At 36.0% G+C, this 24,732-nt stretch overlaps 1 protein-coding gene across 1 annotated transcript; it reads left to right on the top strand.

The window, feature by feature from the left end:
- Positions 1–15,985: 15,985 nt before the first annotated feature.
- LOC149244008 (protein argonaute 9-like) lies at positions 15,986–21,400 on the top strand. Its single transcript, XM_089371374.1, has 8 exons — positions 15,986–16,240; positions 19,014–19,195; positions 20,191–20,254; positions 20,377–20,485; positions 20,692–20,765; positions 20,882–20,976; positions 21,075–21,106; positions 21,219–21,400. The coding sequence occupies exons 1-8, from the start codon at positions 15,986–15,988 to the stop codon at positions 21,398–21,400; spliced, it is 993 nt and encodes a 330-aa protein (XP_089227500.1).
- The last annotated feature ends 3,332 nt before the right edge of the window (positions 21,401–24,732 follow it).

Here is a 24,732-nt window from a genome sequence, read left to right on the forward strand (position 1 = left end):
TCCTGTACATGATTTCACAGCATTGCATACTTTTTACTAACACTGATCAGTGTGTTTCAAGATAGGTTATGCTCGAGCTTTCTCATATAATTTTTGCATCAAATAGTGACTTGAGATTTGCTTCCCTGTTGAAATTTTTAAGCTTTTCAATTTCAGTTATGCTTTGATTTCAGTGATATTTGTTTGCTGCTATTAGCTAGTTTAGGTATCAAGTTCTTCATGTTATTTGACGTTATCTTCGGTGCCATGGCTTAACCCAAGAAGCTACTTGGCGAGCTATCGGATTATAAGCGAAGTAATTTGATTTCTCTTTCATTAATCTGCAAGTAGGTAGTTTAGATATCAAGTTCTTCATGTTATTTGACATTATCTTCGGTGCCATGGCTTAACCCGAAAAGCTACTTGGCGATCTATCGGATTATAAGTGAAGTAATTTGATTTTGCTTTCATTAATCTACAAGTAGGTAGTTTAGATATCAATTCTTCATGTTATTTGACGTTATCTTCGGTACCATGGCTTAACCCGAGAAGCTACTTGGTGAGCTATTGGATTATAAGTGAATTGATCTTGCTTTCATTAGTCTGCAACTTTTGTTTTTTCTTTTAGTGCAATAGTTTAGATTTTATTTCTGTAATTAGATGAGAAACAGAGGCAATGACTTCATGATCAATATTTCATCTTTTGTTTGATTTAAGTAGCTGCATATTTACGTTCCTGTTCAAGTATGATTTAATCAATAGCATGTTTTGAGATCATTGGAAGTGCTAAGTGTTGGAAATTATCATAAGAAACATAAACCTTGTCTTAAATCTACATCCATACTTTCCCTCTAAAAGTATTCTTAAAACCTAGGAATAGGATTTCCATTTGCATTAAGAGACCAACAAGGACAAAACCCCAAAAACAAAATAAAATTGAAAACAATAAAAGTAAGAAAGAGGTTGTCTTGCACAAACAGTGTGCCACACTTCATCAATTTACGACTCCAGGATTGATAATTAATGTAGTAATTTAGAACATACTATATTGACTAAACATTTTGGCGTCATTGCTGGGGAAATGTAGCTAGGTAGCCTATCTCTTACATTTAAAAAAAATAAAAATAAGGGGGCAAATTGATAACTTCTTGAAGTATGCTCTTCTCTTGCACCTAATGTGATCTAGAGGATCAGAAAAGAGAATTATTAGTTTAATAATTTCTTGAGTATGCTCTCTTCTTGCACCTAGTGTGATCTGGAAGATCAGAAAAAGGATTATTAGCCCAATTAAAAAAATGGCATGCATAGAGCAAGAGATTCTAGGGGAAGGTTTATAGCTAGGGCCAAAAGTTTGATTTTTACAACTCCAGCTACTTCAAGGCATAGACAAGATACACCTCCATCCCAGACTCATACTCCCAAGCTTAGGATTCCCGAAATTCAAGGGGCAACAACTGAATTAGAAGATTCTCCCACACTATCTACTAAATTTGATCTAGGAGAAGAACGCTTCTTCACTTATATAGGGGAACATATTGTAGTTGAAGAAGTAGAATCACTTGGAGAAGAAGGAAAGAAAGAAACTCTCTCTCATCAGCCATTAATAGAAGAACCAGAAGACCCTGAGGAAACTATCATGGCAGAAGAAGTACTAGATGGAGAATATTCTCTATTTGGAGGAAGGGGTAGAGGTAGAGGTAGATGAAATAATGGAGGTGGTGGTAGAGGAAACAATGGAGGTAACAATCGAGGAAGTAGAGGTAATAATGGGGGAAATAGGGAAGAAGATAACTCATTTGGATTCCCTATAGTTGATGACGAAATCCATACAACAATAAAAAACATTTCACCATCTATCCTCCCAAACTTTTATGGGTTGCGAAGTGGGGATCCTAAAACATTTATATTTGAGTTTGAAGTCTTGTGCCGGACCTATGACTATATGGAAGACTCTCGAAAACTCAAACTGTTTCCTTCAACATTGAAAGGAGCTGCTTTGAAATGGTTCATGGGATTAGTCACTCAATCTATTAGGACTTGGAATGATATGAAGAAAACATTTTTGGATAGATATCTGGATTATTGTATGCCCACTAATCATAAGGATGAGGTATTCAAAATGATGCCAAAAGAAGATGAGAACTTGGAGGATTTACTTGAAATATTTCAATACAACTTAAAGAGAGAAAAAATGAGCAATTTAGACGAGGAAACTTTAAAAGCCCTTCTATTGAAAACCATTAGAGATGAATGGATAGATATTTTAAACATGATGGAGAAGGGAGATATTTCTCAACTTCCACTACATGACGTAGCAAAACTATGTGTCCATCTCTCAAGGGGAAAATCTAAAACTAGAAAAGGGCCTAGAGATCTTTCTCTTATTAGAGCAAACAAATCTGTAATTGGATCAGTAAGTAGGGCAGAGATTGGAAATATGCTTGATGAGTTCAAAACTGATATTCTAGGGAGCCTTAATGAACAACTAGACATCCTTAAAATTCAAAACAAGCAGAAAACAGAAGCTGATGCCTTAGCCATCTTTTGTCCAAAATGTAGAAAGAAACATGCTTTAAGGGAATGCCCCTTGGATGCAAAAGTTGTAGAAACATGTATGATTTGCTCAGAAAGTCATGAGACCAAGGATTGTCCTTCAATTCCTTGGCTCAAAGCTATCTTTTAGGAAGATCCAAATTCAGTAGAATCCCTTTGTTTTGTTTCAAGAAGACCTTGGCAAGGGCAACAAAATCAAGGATTTAACAATCGTATGAATTTTCAACTACCACCAAATTGGAATTCTTGGCAACAACCTTGGCCCCAACCTCAAAATCCGTATCAATCATGGGCACAAGGGGTACAAAATCCTTATAGGAGATTTGCTCAATTTTATCAATATCCTCCATCCTTTCAAAATCAACAACAAAATCCACAACTTCCAAATCAAAACCCATAATTTTCATTGCCATTTCCACAACAACAACCTTCTCAACAAAATCAAAATTCTCAACTCTTGCTTCCATTTCAACAAAAACCAAATCAACTACCAGCCTAGCCATTACCAAATCCCAATAACAAAAATCCTCAGAATGCTTACATGGTAGAAGGACAACAATTTCCTACCTATATGATTGTTCCTCTTAATGATGTTCAACTTATATCTAGTAGAATTTTAGAAAAGGAAAAACCTTCTATAGATGTTCAAGAGCAATATGCCTCTGAGGAGGATTCTCTTAAAATCAATAAAGGTTCTGAGGAAGCATCCCTTCAAAACCTAATCATTCAAAAAGAAAAGAAAAAAAGAGTCAACCCCCACAACTCCTATAGTTGAGCGACCTGCATCGTCATCCACACCTCCTTTCCCTGAAAGATTACAAATTGAAAAAGGGGTGGAAAAACAAATCTTGTTGCCTGACTATGATTTCCTAGATGAATTAAAGAATGTTTGTATCAAGATCCCCTTGCTACAAACCATTAGGGAGATTCCTATTCGAGCAAAAATAATAAAGGAGTTGAGTTTCAAAAGACCAGGTAGGAAACCAAGAGATACAAAAAGAATCCACCTGGTAGGAAAAATTGTAGAGATCATGATGGAAAAGATTACCATGCAGAAATATGTGGATCCAGGTAGTCCAATTGTCAAGACACACATAAATGGGATAGAAATTCCAAATACTTTGATTGACTTAGGGGTTGCTATAAACATTATGAGTAGACATACTATGGAACAGCTTAAACTTCCTAATCTTCTTTTTACACCCACCTTACTGCAACTTGCAGATAGATCAGTAATCAGACCAGATAATGTATTAGAAGATATTTTAGTCTCCTTAGATTCTTGGGAATATCCAGTAGATTTCATGATTTTGACTCCCAGGAGTAATCTAGGAGGGCACCCACTCATTTTAGAAAGACCTTGGCTAGCCACAGCTGATGCTTTCATTATCTGTAGATTTGAGGATATGTACATTTTTTATGGTAGTTCAACAAAGAAATTCAATTTGTATCCTCCAGCAAAAGCAATTACAGAAGTAGGAGACAATGAATGGGTCAACGATGAAGATATTATACAACCTGTCTTTACTATCTCTGAAATTAGTGAAGATAGTCAAATTTTGAACACATTAGAAAATTTTGAAACATCTTCAGAATATGACCACACACAATTTCAGTTAGATTATGATATTGAATATTTGTCATCAAGGCAAATGTCTCTTTACTCTATGGAAGAGTTTGGTAGTTCTGCAATTGAAATTTTTCTAGGTAAAACATTGAATATCAACAAAATTTTTGAAAAGTTACAACAATAAGAGCTAACCAGAATCTTGCAAAAACATTCTACTGCATTTACATGGGAGTATACTGATATGAAAGGTATTGACCCTAAGACTTGCATCCATCATATCTATATCGAGGAAAATAGTAGACCAATCAGACAACCTCAGAGAAGGATGAATCCAAATCTTAGGGAGATTGTGAAAGAAGAGCTCCAAAAACTACTCAATGTAAACTTCATTTACCCAATTTCAGATAGCCGATGGGTTTCTCCTTTGGTTATAGTACCCAAAAAGAATGGTAAATGGAGGGCGTGCATTGATTACAGGGAATTGAATAAAGCAACTTTAAAGGATCACTTTCCTTTGCCCTTTATCGATCAAGTCTTAGATACATTAGCATGCAAAAAGTACTTTTCATTTCTGGATGGTTTTAGTGGTTATAATCAAATTCCGGTAGCACCTGAGGATCAGGATAAAACCACATTTACCTGTCCATGGGGAACTTTTGCTTACCGAGTGCTTCCTTTTGGATTATGTAATGCACCCACAACATTCCAAAGAGTAGTACTAGAATTTTTTTCTGATCTAATCCATGATTGTGTAGAGGTATATATGGATGATTTTACAGTTTATGGTAATACATTTGAAAAGGCGATAGAAAATTTGGAAAAAGTACTTATAAGATGTAAAGAAACAAACCTTTCATTAAACCATGAAAAATTCTTTATGATGTTTATTGAAGGTATTGTTTTAGGACATCATATTTTAGGGGATGGGATTAAAGTTGATAAATCAAAAGTTGAAGTCATCTCCAAGTTACCTATTCCAAATTGTCAAAAAGATGTTAGAAGTTTTCTAGGATTTATTGGATATTATAGAAGATTTATAGAAAACTTGACCAAAATAACATCTCCACTCTTTAAACTACTTACAAAAGACTGTGAATTCAAATAGAGTCCTGTTTGCCAATCAACATTTGAAACTTTGAAAACAAGAATATCTGAAGCGCCTATCTTGAGAGGACCAAATTTGAAACTTCCTTTCCATATTTCTACAGATGCTTCAGACACAGCTCTAGGGGCTGTGTTGGGACAAAAAGACTTAGTTCCTTATGCCATTTACTATACCAGTAAAAATTTAACTCCCACTGAGTTGAATTATACTGTGACTGAAAAGGAGTTCTTAGTTATTGTTCATGCAATCAATAAGTTCAGACAATATATAACAGGCTATGAAACTTTATTCATACTGATCATTCTACAATTAGATATCTAATGAAAAAACCCGTTACTAATGTTAGAGTTACAAGGTGGCTCCTACTTTTACAGGAATTCAATATTGCTGTGTTAGATAGACCAGGGAAACAAAACACAGTAGTTGATTTCTTGTCTAGGATTCAGAATACTAAAGAAGATTCTCCTGTAGAGGACAAGTTTCATGATGAATATTTATTTGCAGTAACTACTAAGACTCCTTGGTATGCAGATATGGATAACTATTTGGTTACAGGGAAACTGCCTCCACATTTATTTCCTAATGAAAGAAGAAATATTATTAAGGAGAGTTCAAAATATTCATGGATTTATAACAAATTGTTTAAAATAGGGCTAGATCTTGTGATCAGAAGATGTGTCAGGGAAAATGAAATGCCTAATATTCTCAAAGCATGTCATGATGAACCATGTGGTGGACACTTTGCTGACAAAAGGACAGTCTATAAAATCCTTTCTTTAGGATATTATTGGCCATCCCTCTTCACAGATGCAAAACAATATGTCAAAAGGTGTGACAGCTGCCAAAGAGTAGGGAAACCTACCCCCTCAAATGAGTTGTCATTACAACCATAGGTACTCATCGAACCCTTTGAAAAATGGGCTTTAGACTTTATTGGACCTATTAATCTACCATCTAGAAAAAGTATATATTGGTATGTACTGATTATGTCACTAAATGGGTAGAAGCCAAAGCATTATTTTCTGCTACTAAGAATTCAGTTGTTAGTTTTCTTTATGAGGATACTTTTACTCGCTTTGGTGTTCCAAGAGAAATTGTGACAGATCAGGGAGGTCAATTCACATCCAAACTGGTGGAGAAGCTGATGGAAGAGTACAAGGTTAAGCACAAAAAATATACTCCTTACCATCCGCAAGCAAATGGTCAAGTAGAGTCGACAAACAAAGTAATTGAAGGCATCATTACCAAGATTTTTCATCTACACAGAAGAGATTGGGCAGAAAGGCTTCTTGAAGCCTTATGGGCCTACCGAACCACATGGAGGAACACAACATGACATTCTCCCTATGAACTTGTTTATGGGAAAGAAGTTCTGCTCCCCATTGAGTTTCAAGTTAAGACCTTCAAGATGGAAATTCAATTGGGAATGGATCTATCAGAAGCTCAAAAGCATAGAATGGAGCAGTTGAATGAACTAGATGAGATCAGACAAGAAGCAATCCTAAGAACTGATCTAGTTCAATATCAAAGAGCTAAGTGGCATGACAAATACATCAAGGAAAAAAAGTTTCAACAAGGGGATTGTGTATTGCTATTTGATTCCAAGTTCAAAGATTTCAAAGGTAAATTTCAGACTCATTGGCTTGAGCCATATGAGATTGAAATTTTTTTTAGAAATGGAGCGGTAAGAAACAAAACTATTGATGAGTATCAAACTCCTCTCATTGTGAATGGTCACAGATTGAAGATTTATCATAAGCCACTCTCAAAGGAGGAATTTGTCTAAATCTTTCAAGGTAATTCTGCAATAAGGCTGGTGAAGAAGAATCCTTCTTCTCCACCAGCCTAATCTTTTTTCTTTTCATTGTTTCTTAAGAAAATAAAAAAAATAAAAAAAAGGTATAAGCCTGAAAAACCAATCACTGATTGGTAGTCTTATACAGAAAATACAGGGCGAAAATCAGAAAATTCTGACGCCCTATATTTTCCAAAAAAAAAAAATCTCTCTTATTTCATTCATAGTTGTTCCATTTCATTTCACTTCATTCCATTTTTCCATCACATTCCACCAATAAAATTCCTTACATGTCCAGTTTTCATATATCATTCATTCAGTCATCATTCATTTCCATCCATCTCCATTCACTTTGCCAAGTCATATATTATTCACTATGTTAGTTTCTGCAGCCGAATTCTGATTCTGTAGCTAAAACTCTGTTACTCTGCAGTGATAGTCAAATGTTAGCCAAGTAATGATAAAAACCAGATGCGGGTATGGAAGAGGAAGATATTTTGAATATGTTAGCACCTAAAGCACCAACAAGAGGCAACCAATCAAAAGTTAGCGAACGGAAGTGGTAAGATTCTAAGGTATGAGAAAAATTAATTTCAAATAGCATTTTAAAACACATAATCTATATAGTTGTAAAACCACCAGCTCTATCATGTGTAATTATTCGAATTGATATCTTCCTTAACTCCTCCATGACCTTTGCATAACTCCATTATGATTTCTGCATCAAATTCCAATGGCCTCATGATTCTCTTCCGAATCTAACTCGTACTTAATTGTATGTCTGCATTACACCTGTTGAACCAGTTAATCATGAAGATGTAAGCGAATTGACCACGGCTCTCCTCTGCGGCACCACTCTGCAGTCATTTTACAAATTTGCTAACGTCCACTTCATAGCCTTTTAATTCAAAATTCTGCCAGACTCACTCTGTTTCCATGCTCTCAGATTGAGTTTATGATTGTCAGTTCTGGGTTGTTTATACAAACCTCTGCTCCGTGAACTCATTTTCATTGCATGCTCTATATTCTTTCCATTTTGTAACTACTAGTTTTCTCCACAATCCTCCTCCATCTTCTACTCATACAACCGTTCCGCCTCCGTCAAACCATCACTTACAGTCCATCACTTACAGAGGTATTTTTGAGGCAAGAGGAAGGAATGGGCCTTCTGGTAAGAACAGAGCTGGATGGACCTAAATTCATGGAGGGTTATCCATAGTTAAAGAGCACGTTAAGGAAAGCAAGGTGGCTGCAGTTTATCCAGAAATTCAGGGGTCATAATAAAGAAGTCATGAAGACATTTGCAAGGTCCTTCAACGGCATGGAAGTTGAGGTTGCGGATATCAAATTTTTAGTAATAGAGGCATCCATTGCAGCATCAATGGATCTCCCACGGGAAGGAGCATGATGGTTCAAAAAAAAAGACTTTGATGAGAGGGCCTGGAGGATCATTTTGCGTAACCCAGGTATGGATATAACTGTTTTTAAACGTGGAATTACTGTTACAGCCCTAAAGGAAAAATGGACTAGTTTGATGTTGATAATTCAGAAGTTCATTACGTGTGAAGGAAGGTTTGGGTCCATGTACATGTACCACATAAGGTTATTAATGAATTTTCTGGAGAATCAAACCATCAATCTACCTTATTTCTTGTTGAGTAGCTTGAAAAAGATTTCCACCACTGTACAAAAGAATCTGGATGACGTAGAGCCTTACCTTTATCATCACGGCCTTGTCAAAATTCTGATTGAAAAACAATTGAAGGAAAGAAAGGACACATGGGAAAAATTCCTAATTAGAAATTTCTTTCAGGACCCACCTGAAACACCTGAAGGTAGCTCAACAAGAAAAAGTAGGAGAAGAAAAACAAGTGTAAACATTCAAGATACTCCTGCTAGTATAGCTAAAGAAACTAGTAAGGAAGAAATGTTGTCTGAAACTTTGACTGAGGTTAGAAAACAAGTGAAACAGAAGGGGAAAAGAAATGTTGAAGATGTTTATCAAACCCCAGAACCTTCCTTAGAAGAGGAGCATATACTTTTTGAAAGACTAATTCATCTTAAAGAACAGTCAGCTAAGGCAAAGGAAAAAGGAAAGGAAAAGCAAAGTGTAGAAAAGGGAGATACCAACTCACAAAATTTAAGAAGGAGCTCAAGACTTAAAGGCAAATTGAAGAAAGTGCAAATCAAAGGGTCTCACTTCATAGACTTGTGAGGGGAAACACCAGAACAGTCACCAGCAATCACTCCTCGTGACCATATTCCATAGCATTCTCCTTTTCCTCAACCAGATTTTGAAATCAGTGCAAGAAAGGCTACACCATAAATAGATCCAACTCAGCAACAAATGTATGATTTTATTGAATCATTGGAAAATACTGCAACAGACCAGGGCACTTCATCTAATTAGCCTGATACAGCTCAGGAAGTTTTGATCCAATCATTAAAACATGAAGCTTTTGAACTAGAAGTCCTGAATAGACACATCAAAAGGGAAAATGAAACATTGAAAGAATAGAGCAGGTTGGATAAAATTATCTATGACAACACCATGTTGAATCTTGGATTGTGGCATAAGAAAAATAGGAAATTGAAGAAAAAGAATAGGAGGTTGAGCAGAGCCCTCATTAACCTCAAATACAGGTGCCTAATGATGAAGCTCAGGGTGACAGTGACACCAAGGAAGAAGAAAAGAAGGCTAGATGTATTAGCAGAAGTCTCAGAGCAGATGAACTAAAGGAAGGATGGTCACAGTTTTGGTTGCATGAGGACATGCAACATCTTCATAGTGGGGGTATGTTGAGCCCCAGAACCACCTCTCTTCTACATACTTTCCTAGACCTTTTTCCCACATCAGTGCCTTATAAACTATCAAAGATTATTACATATTGATTCTAGGAGTGAATTTAAGTGGTTTTCTAACTATATCCTTGTGTGTGATATTTGATTTAGATTTTGTTCATCAGCTACAAAATGTAGCCACTTTCCGCAGCTGACTCACAATTCCGCAGCTATTTTTATTGTTCTATAGGTTACAGGTGTTGGCAGGTGAAAAGAGGCACGTGGGCAGCTCAGAAATGATCTACACATGGACAAGGTCCTATTTATTCAGATAAATTCGTAAAGAAAGGCGTTGGTCAAAGGATGGTCAAACATGGAGTCTTATATCAAATAGGTCTCTGTTTCAGCACGTGAAAAGTCCGAGACCGTTCCTAGATTCGTGGATCCCTCTTGACAGCTGCAGGCCGTCTCCATGACGCAAATCCAACATCCACCTTTTGTAGATTGAATGATTATGGCAACCAAGAAGCTGAACTTACGGGTTCTATCCTGTTTACGTGTCCTCTACTAAAGATTTCTCACAGAAAAACAATTATCTATTTTCCTCTATAAATAAAGCGTTTGCAAACGCAAGTAGTTAGTCTTGATGTTAGTTTTTATGTTGTTGTTGTAGCGTTAGTCCTGCTGTTGTAACAAGAAGACATATTCTCTGTTTTTGCAATATAAAAACTCTGTTTCTTATGACTATTTAAAGCGTGATTTTGGGTTGATAGTGTATTAACCAAAGGCCGTGTAGCGAGCCCCTGCTGGCTGAGGTTTTGCTTTTCGTTTTTGTAAAGTTTTTCATGCATCTTTTCTCTTATTCCCACTGTATATTTTTCATAATTTGTTTATGGTGTTAATCCTTTACTCCTGTACATGATTTTGCAGCATTGCATACTTTTTACTAACACTGATCAATGTGTTTCAGGATAGGTTATGCTCGAGCTTTTTCATATAATTTTTGCATAAAATAGTGACATGAGGTTTGCTTCCCTACTAAACTTTTTAAGCTTTTCAATTTCAATTATGCTTTGATTTCAGTGATATTTGTTTGCTGCTATTAGCTAGTTTAGATATCAAGTTCTTCATGTTATTTGACGTTATCTCTGGTGCCATGGCTTAACCCGAGAAGCTACTTGGTGAGCTATCGGATTATAAGTGAAGTAATTTGATTTCGCTTTCATTAATCTGCAAGTAGGTAGTTTAGATATCAAGTTCTTCATGTTATTTGACGTTATCTCCAGTGCCATGGCTTAACCCGAAAAGCTACTTGGCGAGCTATCCAATTATAAGTGAAGTAATTTGATTTTTCTTTCATTAATATGCAAGTAGATAGTTTAGATATCAACTCTTCATGTTATTTGAAGTTATCTCTGGTGCCATGGCTTAACCCGAGAAGCTACTTGGCGAGCTATCAGATTATAAGTGAAGTAAATTGATCTTGCTTTCATTAGTCTACAATTTTTGTTTTTTTTTAAGTGCAATAGTTTAGATTTTATTTCTGTACTTAGATGGGCAACAAAGACAGTGACTTCATGATCAGTATTTCATCTTTGTTTGATTTAAGTAGCTGCATATTTACATTCCTGATCAAGTACTAATTTTATCAATAGCATGTTTTGAGATCTTTTGAAGTGCTAAGTGTTGGAAATTATCATAAGAGACATAAACCTTGTCCTAAATCTACATCCATACTTGCCCTCTAAAAGTATTCTTAAAACCTATGAATAGGATTTCCATTTTCATTAGGAGACCAAAAAGGACAAAACCCAAAAAACAAAATAAAATTGAAAACAATAAAAGTAAGAAAGAGGTTGTCTTGCACAAACAGTGTGCCACACTTCATCAGTTTATGACTCCCGGATTGATAAGTAATGTAGCAATTTAGGACATACTAAATTGACTAAACAAGTCCTTCAAGAATTCTTCTCTTAGCTGAGAGGGAGAATCCATGGCCACTAAAAAGGAATGTTCTTGATCTAGTTGTGGATTCTTCATCCAACGTTCACTCCAAAATATGGCTTTACCACCAATCCTGATTTCCCAAAATCAGTGTGTTCAGATGAAGGCTTGTTGGGTTTTAACCTGGTTCCAGACCGAGAATCCATTAGTGAGGTGCATATGATCTTGCAGGGGCTGCAGTCCACCCTCGATCCCATATTTTCCATTCCACACTTGTTTCCATATCTTGTGCCCCCTTGTATCCACCAACACTACACCTTGGCACTGAGAGCATGGAATAAGATCTCTGGGTCTTTTAGGCCTAGGCCACCCTAGGATTTTGGTTTACATAGCTTGTCCCATGCCATTAATGCCCATTTTCATCCGATCTGAGTCCTAGACAAAAGAAATTTCCATAATTTTGCTGTCATTTCTCTGTAGATACTTTTGGGTGCCAACAATGTCGAGAGTTGGTGTATCGGGATTTCCTGTAGGATGAATTTCAAAAAGACCAGTTTCCCTATTGAATTAAGGGCCATGAATGTCCATCTAGATAGTTTCTTATTGATACGAGACATCACCTCTTTCTAGATTGTAAGCTTGAGGGAATTTGATACTAGAGGGACCCCTATATAAGTGTTGGGAAGCTCTCCCACTCTGAATCCCATGGTTCTAGCCAGGTGGTTTTGGACTCGGGTGAGTACTGAATAAGAATACATCTGAATTTTCTCCATTTATCTAAGTGCCTCAAGCCTGTTGGAACGTCTCCAAAATCACATTGTTTTTCTTCACCTCTCTTAGTGATGACTTCCCATACAGAATGTTTCATCTACAAATTGTTGATGAGTTTTCGGTGGGGTTCCATGGGATATCTTAAGGCCCATAAGGTTCTCAGAGACAACTTCAACTTTAATTAGGTGGCACAGGCCTTCCACAACAATGATGAAGAGGAAAGGGGATAAAGGATCCCCTTGCTGAAGCCCTCACGATCCTCAAAAGGGTCAGGAGGGTGCCCCATTCACTAAGACTGAGAAGAACGGTGTTGTTATTAGTGCCATGACCCATCTGATCCATGCCGGGGAGAAGCCAAACGTAACAAGGATCGATAAAAATTCCCAATTTAATCTATCATTTGATTTAGAGAGATCTAGCTTTATGAGCATACCTAGAGTTCATGTTGATGATAAGGTATGGACTACCTCATGAGCCACCATGATTCCATCCAATATTTTCCTGCCTTCCACAAAGCTCGTTTTCTTCGATCCTATGATAGTCTTAAGCAAGAGTTTGAGTCTTATAACTAGGATCCTCGAAAGAATCTTTTAGATGGTGCTACAGAGAGAAATCGGGTGAAACCTGTCCGAATCTAGGGCTTCACCCTTCTTAGGGATGGCGGCAAGAAATGTGGCATTCAGGCCTGCCCATAACCACTGGTATCGACAGGAGTATTCCAAAATCTCCAGGATTTTGTTCCCTAAGAATTTCCATCCCACTTTAAAGGACTAATTGTGAACCCATTCGGGCCTAGAGCCTTGTTTGATAGGAGGGCCTTGACCACCTTCTCGACTTCTTCGAGGGATATTTCTAGCATATGGGCTTCATTTTGGTCTTTCGAGATGAGGGAGGGAATGTGCTGTTGAATTTGCTGAATTGCTTCTTGTCTGTCTACTTCTGGTTCTGTGAAAAGGGTCTGGAAGTGTAATATTAGTTCTTTTGTAATATCCTCATGGTGCACCAAGCGACACCCCTCCTGGTTCTTAAGGGAGAAGATGTGATTAAAGTGCCTATGCTTGATCATAGTTTGGTGGAATAATTTTGTATTGCATTCCCCTTCTCGTAGCCATTTCACTCTCAATTTTTTTTCCACAAAATCTCCTCTTTCTTCCTCCTCTGTTCTAAAGCATTGAGGATTTCCCCCGCTTGAGCTATGTGGTCCTTTATCCTACCTTCCAATATTATTTGCTATTGGAGGGATCACATGGCTTCCTCTAGATAGGGCTTCTCCCCGTGGATGTTCCCAAAGTCTGTCTTGTTCCAGACTTTGACTTTTCCTTTGAGCTATTTGAGTTTTAATTGGAAATTTTCCATTGGGATTTTCCCTCTTACCCTTGAGGCACCCCACCAATATTCCATTTTGGGTAAGAGGTATGATCTGTCAAGCTAAAAGGATTCAAAGCTAAATGGCCTGTTCCGAGGGGGCATTTGTAAGTCGATATCAAGGTATATAGGTAAGTGATCAGATCCCATACACTGGAGGATCTCATCTTAAAAGAACAGATCCTGCAATAAAATGTTGTCAAAAAGGAGAAAGAGATCCATTTTTTAGGCTATTTGGAATTTACCTCCTCATTTATTCTTCCAAGTAAAAGTTTCGTTCCAGAATTTCACATCCTTTGTTCCCAACTCTTGAATCATTTCCTGGAATGCCATTGAGTTCTGGTCTAGGCGACTGATACCCCCCTTCTTCTCACTGAGATCCTTGATGAGTATAAAGTCTCCCGCTAGAATCTAGTTTTCCATACCCACAATTTCCTTCAAATGTCATAGTCCTAGTGGAAAGTCTGGTTTTAACCCTGACATGGTAGGACCATATACCCTTGTTAGCAAGACATTTTCTAGATTTCCTATTTATTCAAATTTCCCTGTAAGGCAGTAGGGATTGGACATCCATTTAACAAAGGCGATGAACCTAGGATACCAAAGTATTCCCGTGGTGTCGTAGGCATCCAAGGCCATACACTCTGCCAATGGCCAATTTTTGCCTACTATTTCTTTGAATTGCTCCTGTGTCACCTTGGTTTCCTGAATAATGAGGATATCAGACTTCTTTTTATGAATTCTTTCCTTCTGGTACCTCATCTTTCCTTTGGAGTCGAGGCCACGAATATTCCATGAGAGTACTTTCATTGATGGGGAGAGGGGGTGGAGTGTTGATAATACTACGTCAATACATTTGTCTGTCTTGAATTAACTAGGATTTCCCTTGCTTCCTGGATCACCTCCCTCATTAGTCTTCTTCCCCTTTTTCTTGGGCCTTGGATTTGATCAGAACGTGTGGATGGGGAGATTTCATCCCATGGTACTAGAGCCAAGGTTTTTGTTTGTCCATCGACGCTTGTCGTTGTTCCCATTCCTTGAAAATCTGATGGAATTGTTCCAGCTGATCCTAAGGAATCTCGGTCAATCCATCTTTTTCCCAGCTGTGGAGGTAAGAAACTGTGACACACCCATCAGAGTTTAGTTGGTTTAATTTCGCTTCATGATCCAGTTCCTGACGCACTAGAGCCAGGGCTTGCAGGATCTCTTTGTTATTGGCTTGGCCTTCTAGGGTCTTAAGCTTGCTCTGCTGCTTTCCTTTTTGACTCTCCACCTCCCGCTCAATCTCCATTGCAGAACAGGCTGAGGACTATGGTGCTAGGGTTTCTATCATCTCCGTATCTGAGGCATCAACCAAAAGGGAATTGATTTTCGTGAGGGATCTGAGGGGAAAAGTGGGGATTGATCGGCGAATGACTGAATATAGCAATGGTGGATTCCCCTGCCCAACTAGACGACGCGTTTGAGGCCTTAGTCTAGCCTGTGGGTGGAGGAGGCTTTATTTGGAGGGGGTGCCGACGCTGCACTTCCTGGAATCCATCTGAGGCTGCAGGCACAAACGGAGGTTGGTTCTGTTGAGGACAATCCCTGAAGAAGTGGCCATACTCATGGCATAATCGACATTTGAATGACACATACTCGTAGTCTAATGGTTGTGACCCGATTTCATCCTGGTACTTGATGTCCACTGATTTTGGGAGAGGTTGAGATATATTCATGTACATAGAGATGCGAGCATATGATGAGAATCTTCTTCAGTGGATGGCCTCCGAGATTTGGACAATATCTGTAATGGAATTTCCTTTTAGTTCCAAGATATTTGTTTCCTAGAAATCTTCTGGGAGAGAATATAGAAGAACCCAGATGAGGGCCACCAGAAAATGCTCCTTGTTAAGGTTGTAGCAAGGTTATCAATGTCTCATGAATAGCCCCGCATTGTTTATGAAATAAGGGCCATTTTCCAAGTTTCGCTTCTGATCCTCTAGGTCTTCAAATATTATTGTGAAAAAACCCTTGGACCTAAGAGAGGGTCGAAGGGGACTTTCAGCTGCCATTTTTCTTGGATCCATCTTAGGATATCTTCTTCCCTGGGCTAGATGCCCATGAATTTACAAATGACAGCATGGTCTTGCATAAACTGGTGATATTTCTCAATCCAATTACTGGGGATGGTCACCTTGGGTTTTTATCTACCTTCGGGAGGCAACACCCCTTCATCCGTGCCTACCATTTAGCACTGAATGCCCGGGCTTCTGGTGTTTTCTCGATGCGGGTCCCTGATGAAGATGATGCGGCGAAGGATGACTTGTTCACTCCTGTGAGGATCAGTTTGAAGGAGGGGCCTATTCCACCCCCTCTAGGAGGCCCCATTCATGGCGTGATCTGTCTGGCCATTCGAAGATAGTGATAGTGGCGACGTTTTTAGAGGAAAAGGTCATTGTTGATTCAGAACATTGACAATACGTCAGGCTAAAACCCTAGCCTCAGGCTTGGAGAGTGTTGCTCTTGTTAATATTTCCTTATATAACTAAATATTAATAAAAAATGAGTATGTATTTATTTTTATATCTTTCTTTAATATTTAATTTTTTTGAGATTTTTATTACTTTCTAGTTTATTATAAGATTTTGAAAATGATTTTATATTACAATTTTTTTTCTAGTATGATTTACTATTTGTATGGCATATAATTAGTATAAAGTTTTAAATTCCATATAAAAGAACTATTGTGACTACTTATATAATAATAATATTCCTTCATCTATACAGTCTATCTTCTTGATAAACTCTTTCTAAATGTGTAAACAATTTCCAAAAACTTAACTATTGCAATTGGAGAACCTTGCTCTCTATTGAAATCTATTCCTTAAATCTTACATGATTTGATTTTGACACACTTTTTTCAAAATGACCATAGAGTCTACGTCCAAAAATGGCTCACTAAACAATGTTAACAACTCCTTATAGTGGTGAACAACCTTCCCCTCAACGAAACTCAACAATGAACATCAAACATTTACATAATGAGACATAAACATTGTCAAATGTTGAACCATAACCAAACTATACATATGTGTGATTATATATGGTTTACTGCATTAAATTATGTAAATGTTAAACCCTACCCCAAATACCATAGTGTCATCATATTTTGATTTGTTGATTTGTTGTATTCCTTGAAATCATGCATATATTCGTTATCTCCATTTTTGTTGTCTCTAATATATAATTTTTGGTGTGCCTAATTCAATATGGATGAATCATTACAATATGAGGTTATCTGATTAAATGTTACTTCTCATCATACATCACTCCTAAGAGTTACAGAGCTTTGACCCCACTTTAAGCACTTCCCTTACACTCTTTTTACCAACAATTTAGTCAAAACACATATAATAAGACATTGTACATTGTCCCTTCCTTAGTTGTATGTTAGTGTTTTATAAACTTTTCTATGACTGAAATAAGCACCATCATTGCATCATGCTCTATGAAAATTGACTATCTTGCATGTGACCCACCACAACACAAAATACACTTTCACTATAATATGGCTCTATTTTTTTATAAGCTCTAAGTTACCTCATTCCATAAAATTGGTAACCTTTGACCTTAAGTGGAATCGTGATGCTTTCCATACATGAGGATGTTATTTACATACTTGATCAACTACACAATAGCTCTACTTTCAATGTATAATTTCTGCTTTGGTCATTGCTTCTAACAATCACACTTGTTGAGCCAAGAGGCTCATTCTACATCCCATTATGAGGGGATGTGTAAGTTTGTCGGTCGTGCCCTTTAAAATAAAAATAAAAAATTAAAATTATGTTTTAAATAGGAAAATAATGTTAAAGTAATGAGAAGTAAAAGAACATTGTATTTTGCACTCTAAAAAAAATTTACACATAAAAAAATTTGATCCCACATGATTCATGTTAGATCCGTACTTAAAATGGACCTATGATGATAGTTATTCTACCATCTACAAAATTTATACTTAAAATTCTTAAATTTATAATAATAAGTATTCACTAGCCCATTAACACACTCTTAAACCAACCCATGGAAAAACTAAAATAAAATACTGAAATTATAAAATATTTACTTATAAATAACATATAATTTAATCTATTCAATTTTCTCAAAACTCCTGAGCAAGATATGAGAATGTTTATGAATAATGGTTAGAAATATATCTAAGTACTTTTCCTATGTTCCATCACATTTTAATAATAATAAAATTTAATTATCTTTTATTCTTACCATGTGAACTATTATATTTCAAGTTTTCATTTTTCATTCTTCATTTTTGCATGAAAAAATTAAAAAAATTCTCACACAATTTTAATGGTTTTTATATCACATTAGAATTAAGGAAATAATATTTCTATAATAGTGATTGTTCTCATATCACTATAGTTGCAATAAGTAAATACTTGAATATTTTGTTTATATATAAAAAGCATCTTATCACAATCTTAACTAATTGAGAAAATATCTCAACTTCACACAGAAATAGAAATTAAATTAATTTTCTTTTAACAACCTCCTAGAACCACTCAAAAAAATTCTACATATAAAAAAATCCCTATTTAACAACATCCCATAATATAAATATTAATACACAAAACACATATTTAATAAATACTTAATTTTTTATAATAAAAACCTTTCATTTATTAAAAAATAAATAAACTTTACTTTCTTAAAACCTTAATTTAAATTATCCTTAATATAATTATTATCTTTATTAAGAAATTATTTTCAGCTATTTGTTGCAAAGTGTCGTTAGCCATTCCAAAAATTTATAAAACGTAAATATTAAAATGGGTTGAACTTTCAAATATTAAATTTATTTTTTAAAATTAATTAATTACGCCGTAAGGCGTTTTCATTTGAAATGAACTCTCTTGTGATCCGCGCTGTCTTGGTTATTCACCATTAGATTTAGTGTTAGACGATTAAAAACTTTACTACCGTTGATCTCCGTGGGGTATACGAAGGGATGTATGACAGTGAGGTGGGGTATACGAAGGGGATGAGTTTCATAGCAGGCGTGCGTCTGCAGGCTAGATCTGCCCTTTCATTTTCAGGCAAGTCCCTTGCTCTTATGTGATTGAATTTTTGAACAAATCGTTTTGTCTCAGCTTGGTGGGCTCAACTCTGCTTTAGTTGTGGAATATGAGCATAGAATGCCTAAGATATCCGAGATACCAACAATTATTCTTGGAATGGGCGTTTTACACAGAGAGCTACTTTTAGATTTCCACAGCACCTGCAAGCCTCCACCAGAAGTAGAAAGAAAACCTCAACAAATGATCATTTTCAGGTATACAGACAATGTGAGAGGTATATTTTGTTCTTTTTGTGTTGTTTGTTTATTAATTTTAACTGCATAGCGTGAGGAGATTGACCTCTTTGGCAGCATGCATCAATGTGAGTAGTAGTTATTAAAATGCAGGGATTTCTTTCTTTATCTGTTGCTTTGTGGACTAAAGCACGCATCAATGTGAGTAGTAGTTATTAAAATGCAGGGCTTTCTTTCTTTATCTGTTGCTTTGTGGACTAAATCATGCATCAATGTGAGTAGTAGTTATTAAAATGCAGGGCTTTCTTTCTTTATCTGTTGCTTTGTGGACTAAAGCATGCATCAATGTGAGTAGTAGTTATTAAAATGCAGGGCTTTCTTTCTTTATCTGTTGCTATGTGGACTAAAGATAATAGGCTAGTTTAACTTTAGATGAATTATCTTATCTTATCTTATCTACATAATGTAATATTGCTTTTGTCGCCCATTTTTGTGAGTTGAAGCTAATGCATTATATAAACGAAAACTGTTTACTAAGGCAAAAGAGGTTCAGGTTATTTCGTTTAGTGCTGCCATTTGTTTTTACTTCTTTTCGCTATGATGTGAGAAACTCAGCAAGCAATGCTGTCATTTTGTATTTACAAATTTGGTAGGCCAATTAAGTAAAACTTATTTGTTGTTAATGTAAATTAATGGAAATGAATATTGTTACGCTTACATGTCAACTTCCATATTCTTATTCCAGAATTCTTGGACATAGGTTGTTGAAATGGTTTGTCAATTGTTTAGAAAAGTTCATATGGATTTTATTCATTTAATCCACATCAGAACAAGGATCACTACCATTAATTAACGAATTACCCCCAAGTTTCAATGTTGAAAGTTAACCTTAATTATAGTTTCCTTGTGATGTGATGTATATTTATGTTTAGCTATGTTTGAAATGCTTTGATCTAATTTTCCAACCTTTTGATATTTTGAATATTTTGGAGTCACTAATGAGTTCAATATTGCAGAGACGGAGTTAGTGAAACACAATTTGAGCAGGTCTTGAATGTTGAGTTGCGAGCTATACTCAAGGTTATCCTAGCCTTATTTCCTAGTTCGTTCGGTTTGTAATTTCAGGTTGACAGTTCTCATATGGTTTGTTATGTGTTTAACATTATTCAATCTAAAGTTGTGAATGGTTATTGATCCACTAGGCCTGTAATGATATAGAGGACGGTTATAGACCCAAAGTTACATTGATTGTTGCGCAGAAGAATCACCACACAAAGTTGTTCCCAACTGGTCAAGGCAATGTGCAGCCAGGTTATATTCTTTATAAATCTTATCATATGGATAAAATACGACATTGTTAAAATCCATCATCATATCTGAATTATGCTGTGACCCATTGACCAGAATGCCAATGACTTCAAAACCTCCTAAGAATTGACCTTAATGTGAAAACTTGATGCTCTCCTATGCATTTTCAAAAAGAAAAGAGGTGTAAATTATTTTCCCTTTGGATGCAGGGACTATTGTAGATACTCAGATTTGTCATCCTAGACGCTTTGATTTCTACTTGTGTCCTCAAAATGGCGCAGTGGTAAGCATACTTTGATATGGTTATACTGTAATTAATTAAACATAACTTTACTAGTGGTATGCAAACCTGGGAAGTTGAAATTTCCTAACATTTTATTGAATGACTATCTGTTGTAGGGAACTTCACGGCCTACTCGTTACCACGTTTTACTAGATGAGAATAGTTTCAGTGTGGACGATATTCAGAGTATGGTGCACGTATTATCTTATGTGTAAGAAACAATCCTTGATGGTTTTAATTGATGTTACAACCCAATAATATTGAGGTTTTGTCTTTTGACTCTTCAACTATGTATTTGTTTCGTTGCAGGTATCAAAAGAGTACAACGGCAATATCTTCAGGTAAATTGTTAATCTTCAAAAGAACTGTAATTGTTGTTAGTTTGCAACGGAAATGCCATCGGTCAAATTTTTATCTTATCTGATCATCATTTATGTGTTTGATGATATGCAGTTGCCCCAATAAATTATGCACATCTAGCTGCAACCCAAATGCAACAACTCCTGAAGGCAGTTGAGCTTTCGGAAACAGCTTCCCGATCAGGAAGAGGTGAAGGGTCAGTTGCATCTGGAGGACATGTCCCTGAGCTCCCTGCTCTGCACGAAAACATTTGCCACACAATGTTCTTTTGCTGAGTCAGGCTGTACATGTCCGAGGAGAATGCATTTTGGGTGATGGTTGTGTTGCTTAAAGGCGGAGCGAATACTCCATTGCTGTAAATGTCTGAGGAGAATGCATTTTACGCCGTAAGGCGTTGTTCTTTGAAAACAACTTTCCCAGGTGACACCGTGTACTTTTGGGAGCCGTCCATACTGTGTGTTAGAGGATTAAAGTATTTTCCTCCATCGGATCGCTGAAGGTAGTTATAGATTGGTAGTTAGAGGTATAACTGGAAGGCCGGCTTGGGATCATTAAGGTCACTCCAAGGAGCTTCTCGGTGAAAATTCAGGGGAAACTAATGAAAAATGCACAGGGAAAAACTCATGAAAGGAAAGCTTCAGAGCTGTTAAACTTTTAAAATTTGGTGGAGGAGCCTTTGCGCTGGTTGTGTAATAAGGTGTTGTTTCTTTTGCAGGGGCCATTACCATAGCGCTCACGCCCCCATTGCGAGATTCCTTGCGAGGCAGAGACTGATCAAGGATAACATCAGGTAAAATTTTGGGTTTTATTGTGATTGATGATGTCTGTGGGTTAAATCCTTTTGCTTTAACTCACATATTTGATAAATTTTCTTATGCGTCTCTAAGGATGGATCCTGAATGTTTTATATAAAAATGCTTTCAATGTTTGCGTTCCCCTGTTTTGAAACAGATCTCGTGCTTCGGAACTTTCACTACCCACGCCAAGACCTGGTCGAGCACCAAAGAATCAGGTTTCAGACTCAGAGAATACTACTGCTCCGCGTGTCGGTAGTAGAATATTGATGGATAGTTACAAACCCAAAAATCTCGACCATAAATTGACTAAGAGCCCATTATCTGAAGTTTTATCTTCTTCCCATATCTAGCTGTTTTAAACAAAATCCATACTCGCATTATAGAACAGAGCAATAGAAAGTCTGGCTCTCTCTTCGTTTGTTACTGCCCGGTGCTCTTACGTTTTTTTATCTCCCGTTTCTCACTACCTGCATACAGCAATGCCGGTATGAGGCAATGATAGAAATAACTATAAGAAGATAAGGAAATGATAAAATTTATAGCAATGAGTACATGTAAATAAATTTTTTATTAATGGGTTAGATTTGAGTACTCACTGCCAACTGCCAAAGTAGAAAATATTTTACTTAGTTGGAATTTTACTTAGTATAATTTTAATTATTATATATTTTTAATATAAAAAAAATAATAATTTTATTAATACTTATAAAATTATTAAAAATATATTAATAATAAATATAAATATTATAATAATAATAATAGAATTAAATTAGATGTCAAATTTATATAAGAGATATTTTTTTGTGTGTGAGAACGAAGAGGGTCGGCTTTGCAAGGTATGCTATGACAAGATTGTAACTCAAGGTATGACAAGGATAATGTACCTATAGTTTCAAAATTGAATATAGTATAATTTTAATTATTATATATTTTTAATATAAAAAAATAATAATTTTATTAATACTTATAAAATTATTAAAAATATATTAATAATAAATATAAATATTATAATAATAATAATAGAATTAAATTAAATGTCAAATTTATATATAAGAGATATATTTTTGTGTGTGAGAACGAAGAGGGTCGGCTTTGCAAGGTATGCTATGACAAGATTGTAACTCAAGGTATGCTATGACAAGATTGTAACTCAAGCTCCTGGTGGAGGACGTGTGCCTCACACATGGCGTTCCCTCTGCACTGCTAAGCTTGGTGGAGGACGTGTGCCTCACACATGGCGTTCCCTCTGCACTGCTCAGCTAGGGACGCTTGTAGAGACTTATGAGAACAATTGCTGGTTGTGTGGTGTCATTATCAGACTGGTTCCCTGGACGGACACGCTTTGGGCGGTCGTCTACTTACTAGACAGCTGCATTATCAAGGCGTGTGGGCGTCCAGATTTACTCCCCGCTCTACAATGGCAAGGTGGAACGTGGACGGTGATCTGTCAGGTTACTGCCTATTAAACAGATAGCACAGATAAAGGATTTTTCATCAGCTGTTACAACTTTTGGTTTGGCATTAAACACTTTTCTCAGGCAGAAGGGATGAATATTGCTTTCCAGGTTAACTAGGGTCCAATGAATATTGGTTTGAAGTTCTTATTGTATAAGAAGATGGAGATGATAATCTTGGAACAGTATATTTAAAGTAGGTAAAAGAAGTGGAAGTTTTCTTTTTATCTTTTTTGTAAGAGAAAAAATTTTGGATCTCAAATAATTGCTATTAATAATAATATTGTAAGAAGATGGAGATGATAATCTTGGAACAGTATATTTAAAGTAGGTAAAAGAAGTGGAAGTTTTATTTTTATCTTTTTTGTAAGAGAAAAAATTTTGGATCTCAAGTAATTGCTATTAATAATAATATTGTAAAATTGGAAGAATAAATATGTTTTGGATCATTATTAAAATGATTGAGTAGGTAAAAGAAGTGGAAATTTTTATTATCTTTTTTTGTAAGAGACAAACTTTTTGATCTCAAATAATTGCTATTAATAATAATATTGTAAAATTGGAAAAATAAATATGTTTTGGATCATTATTAAAATGAAATAATTGCTATTAATAATAATATTGTAAAATTGGAAAAATAAATATGTTTTGGATCATTATTAAAATGATTGAGTCCGAGTTTTTCACTCTGAAATAAAATTTTAGTTGAAGAAAAATGTGGAGTAAATTTTTCTAATATAAATTTAACAGTGGGTATATATAGCCCAATCGGGCATGGTAAATAAGCTTGACCTTTCTCAATGTGTTTGACGGAGGGAATTGTCATGGTCAATGTGTCTGACGGAGGGAATTGTCATGGTCAGCCTGGTAAAATTAATCGCAGATATTTGTATTTTTGAACATGTATATTGGTGTGTTATACTTTGAATAATATATGAAAATATTGTTTGACGTATTGGTAAACCTGAGGATGGGTATGTCACCTTGTATGTCACCTTTACCATTGACGATTAATTAATTACGCCATAAAGCATTTCCCTCTGAAATAAACTCCTTTCTCTGCCTACCTGTCATCTTTATATGCCATAGGATTATATGTAAGACGATTGCAAAGATTTCATCCATTAGATTAGAATGGTTACAAAAAACTAGTTCTCTCTGCCTACCTGTCATCTTTATATGCCATAGGATTATATGTAAGACGATTGCAAAGATTTCAGCCATTAGATTAGAATGGTTGCAAAAAATTAGTTGTTGAAACAGTTTGCGCACTGGTCTAGTGGTTACAAATACCGTCGCCTCTTGCAAGTCTTTCTCGACAAGCCTGAACTGCAGGCTGGACAAAATATTACATCT

Source organism: Pinus tabuliformis, chromosome 8 (genome assembly GCF_031772625.1).
Source record: "Pinus tabuliformis cultivar Carrire ecotype Pingquan chromosome 8, CPIR1, whole genome shotgun sequence".
In the NCBI taxonomy this organism is placed as follows: Eukaryota; Viridiplantae; Streptophyta; class Pinopsida; order Pinales; family Pinaceae; genus Pinus; species Pinus tabuliformis.

Coding starts and splice junctions, on each gene's coding strand:
- LOC149244008 (XM_089371374.1), top strand. CDS start 15,986: ATGGTCTTGCATAAACTGGTGATATTTCTCAATCCAATTACTGGGGAT. Junction 20,766..20,881: donor GTCCTCAAAATGGCGCAGTG/GTAAGCATACTT, acceptor TATCTGTTGTAG/GGAACTTCACGGCCTACTCG. Junction 21,107..21,218: donor TACAACGGCAATATCTTCAG/GTAAATTGTTAA, acceptor GATGATATGCAG/TTGCCCCAATAAATTATGCA.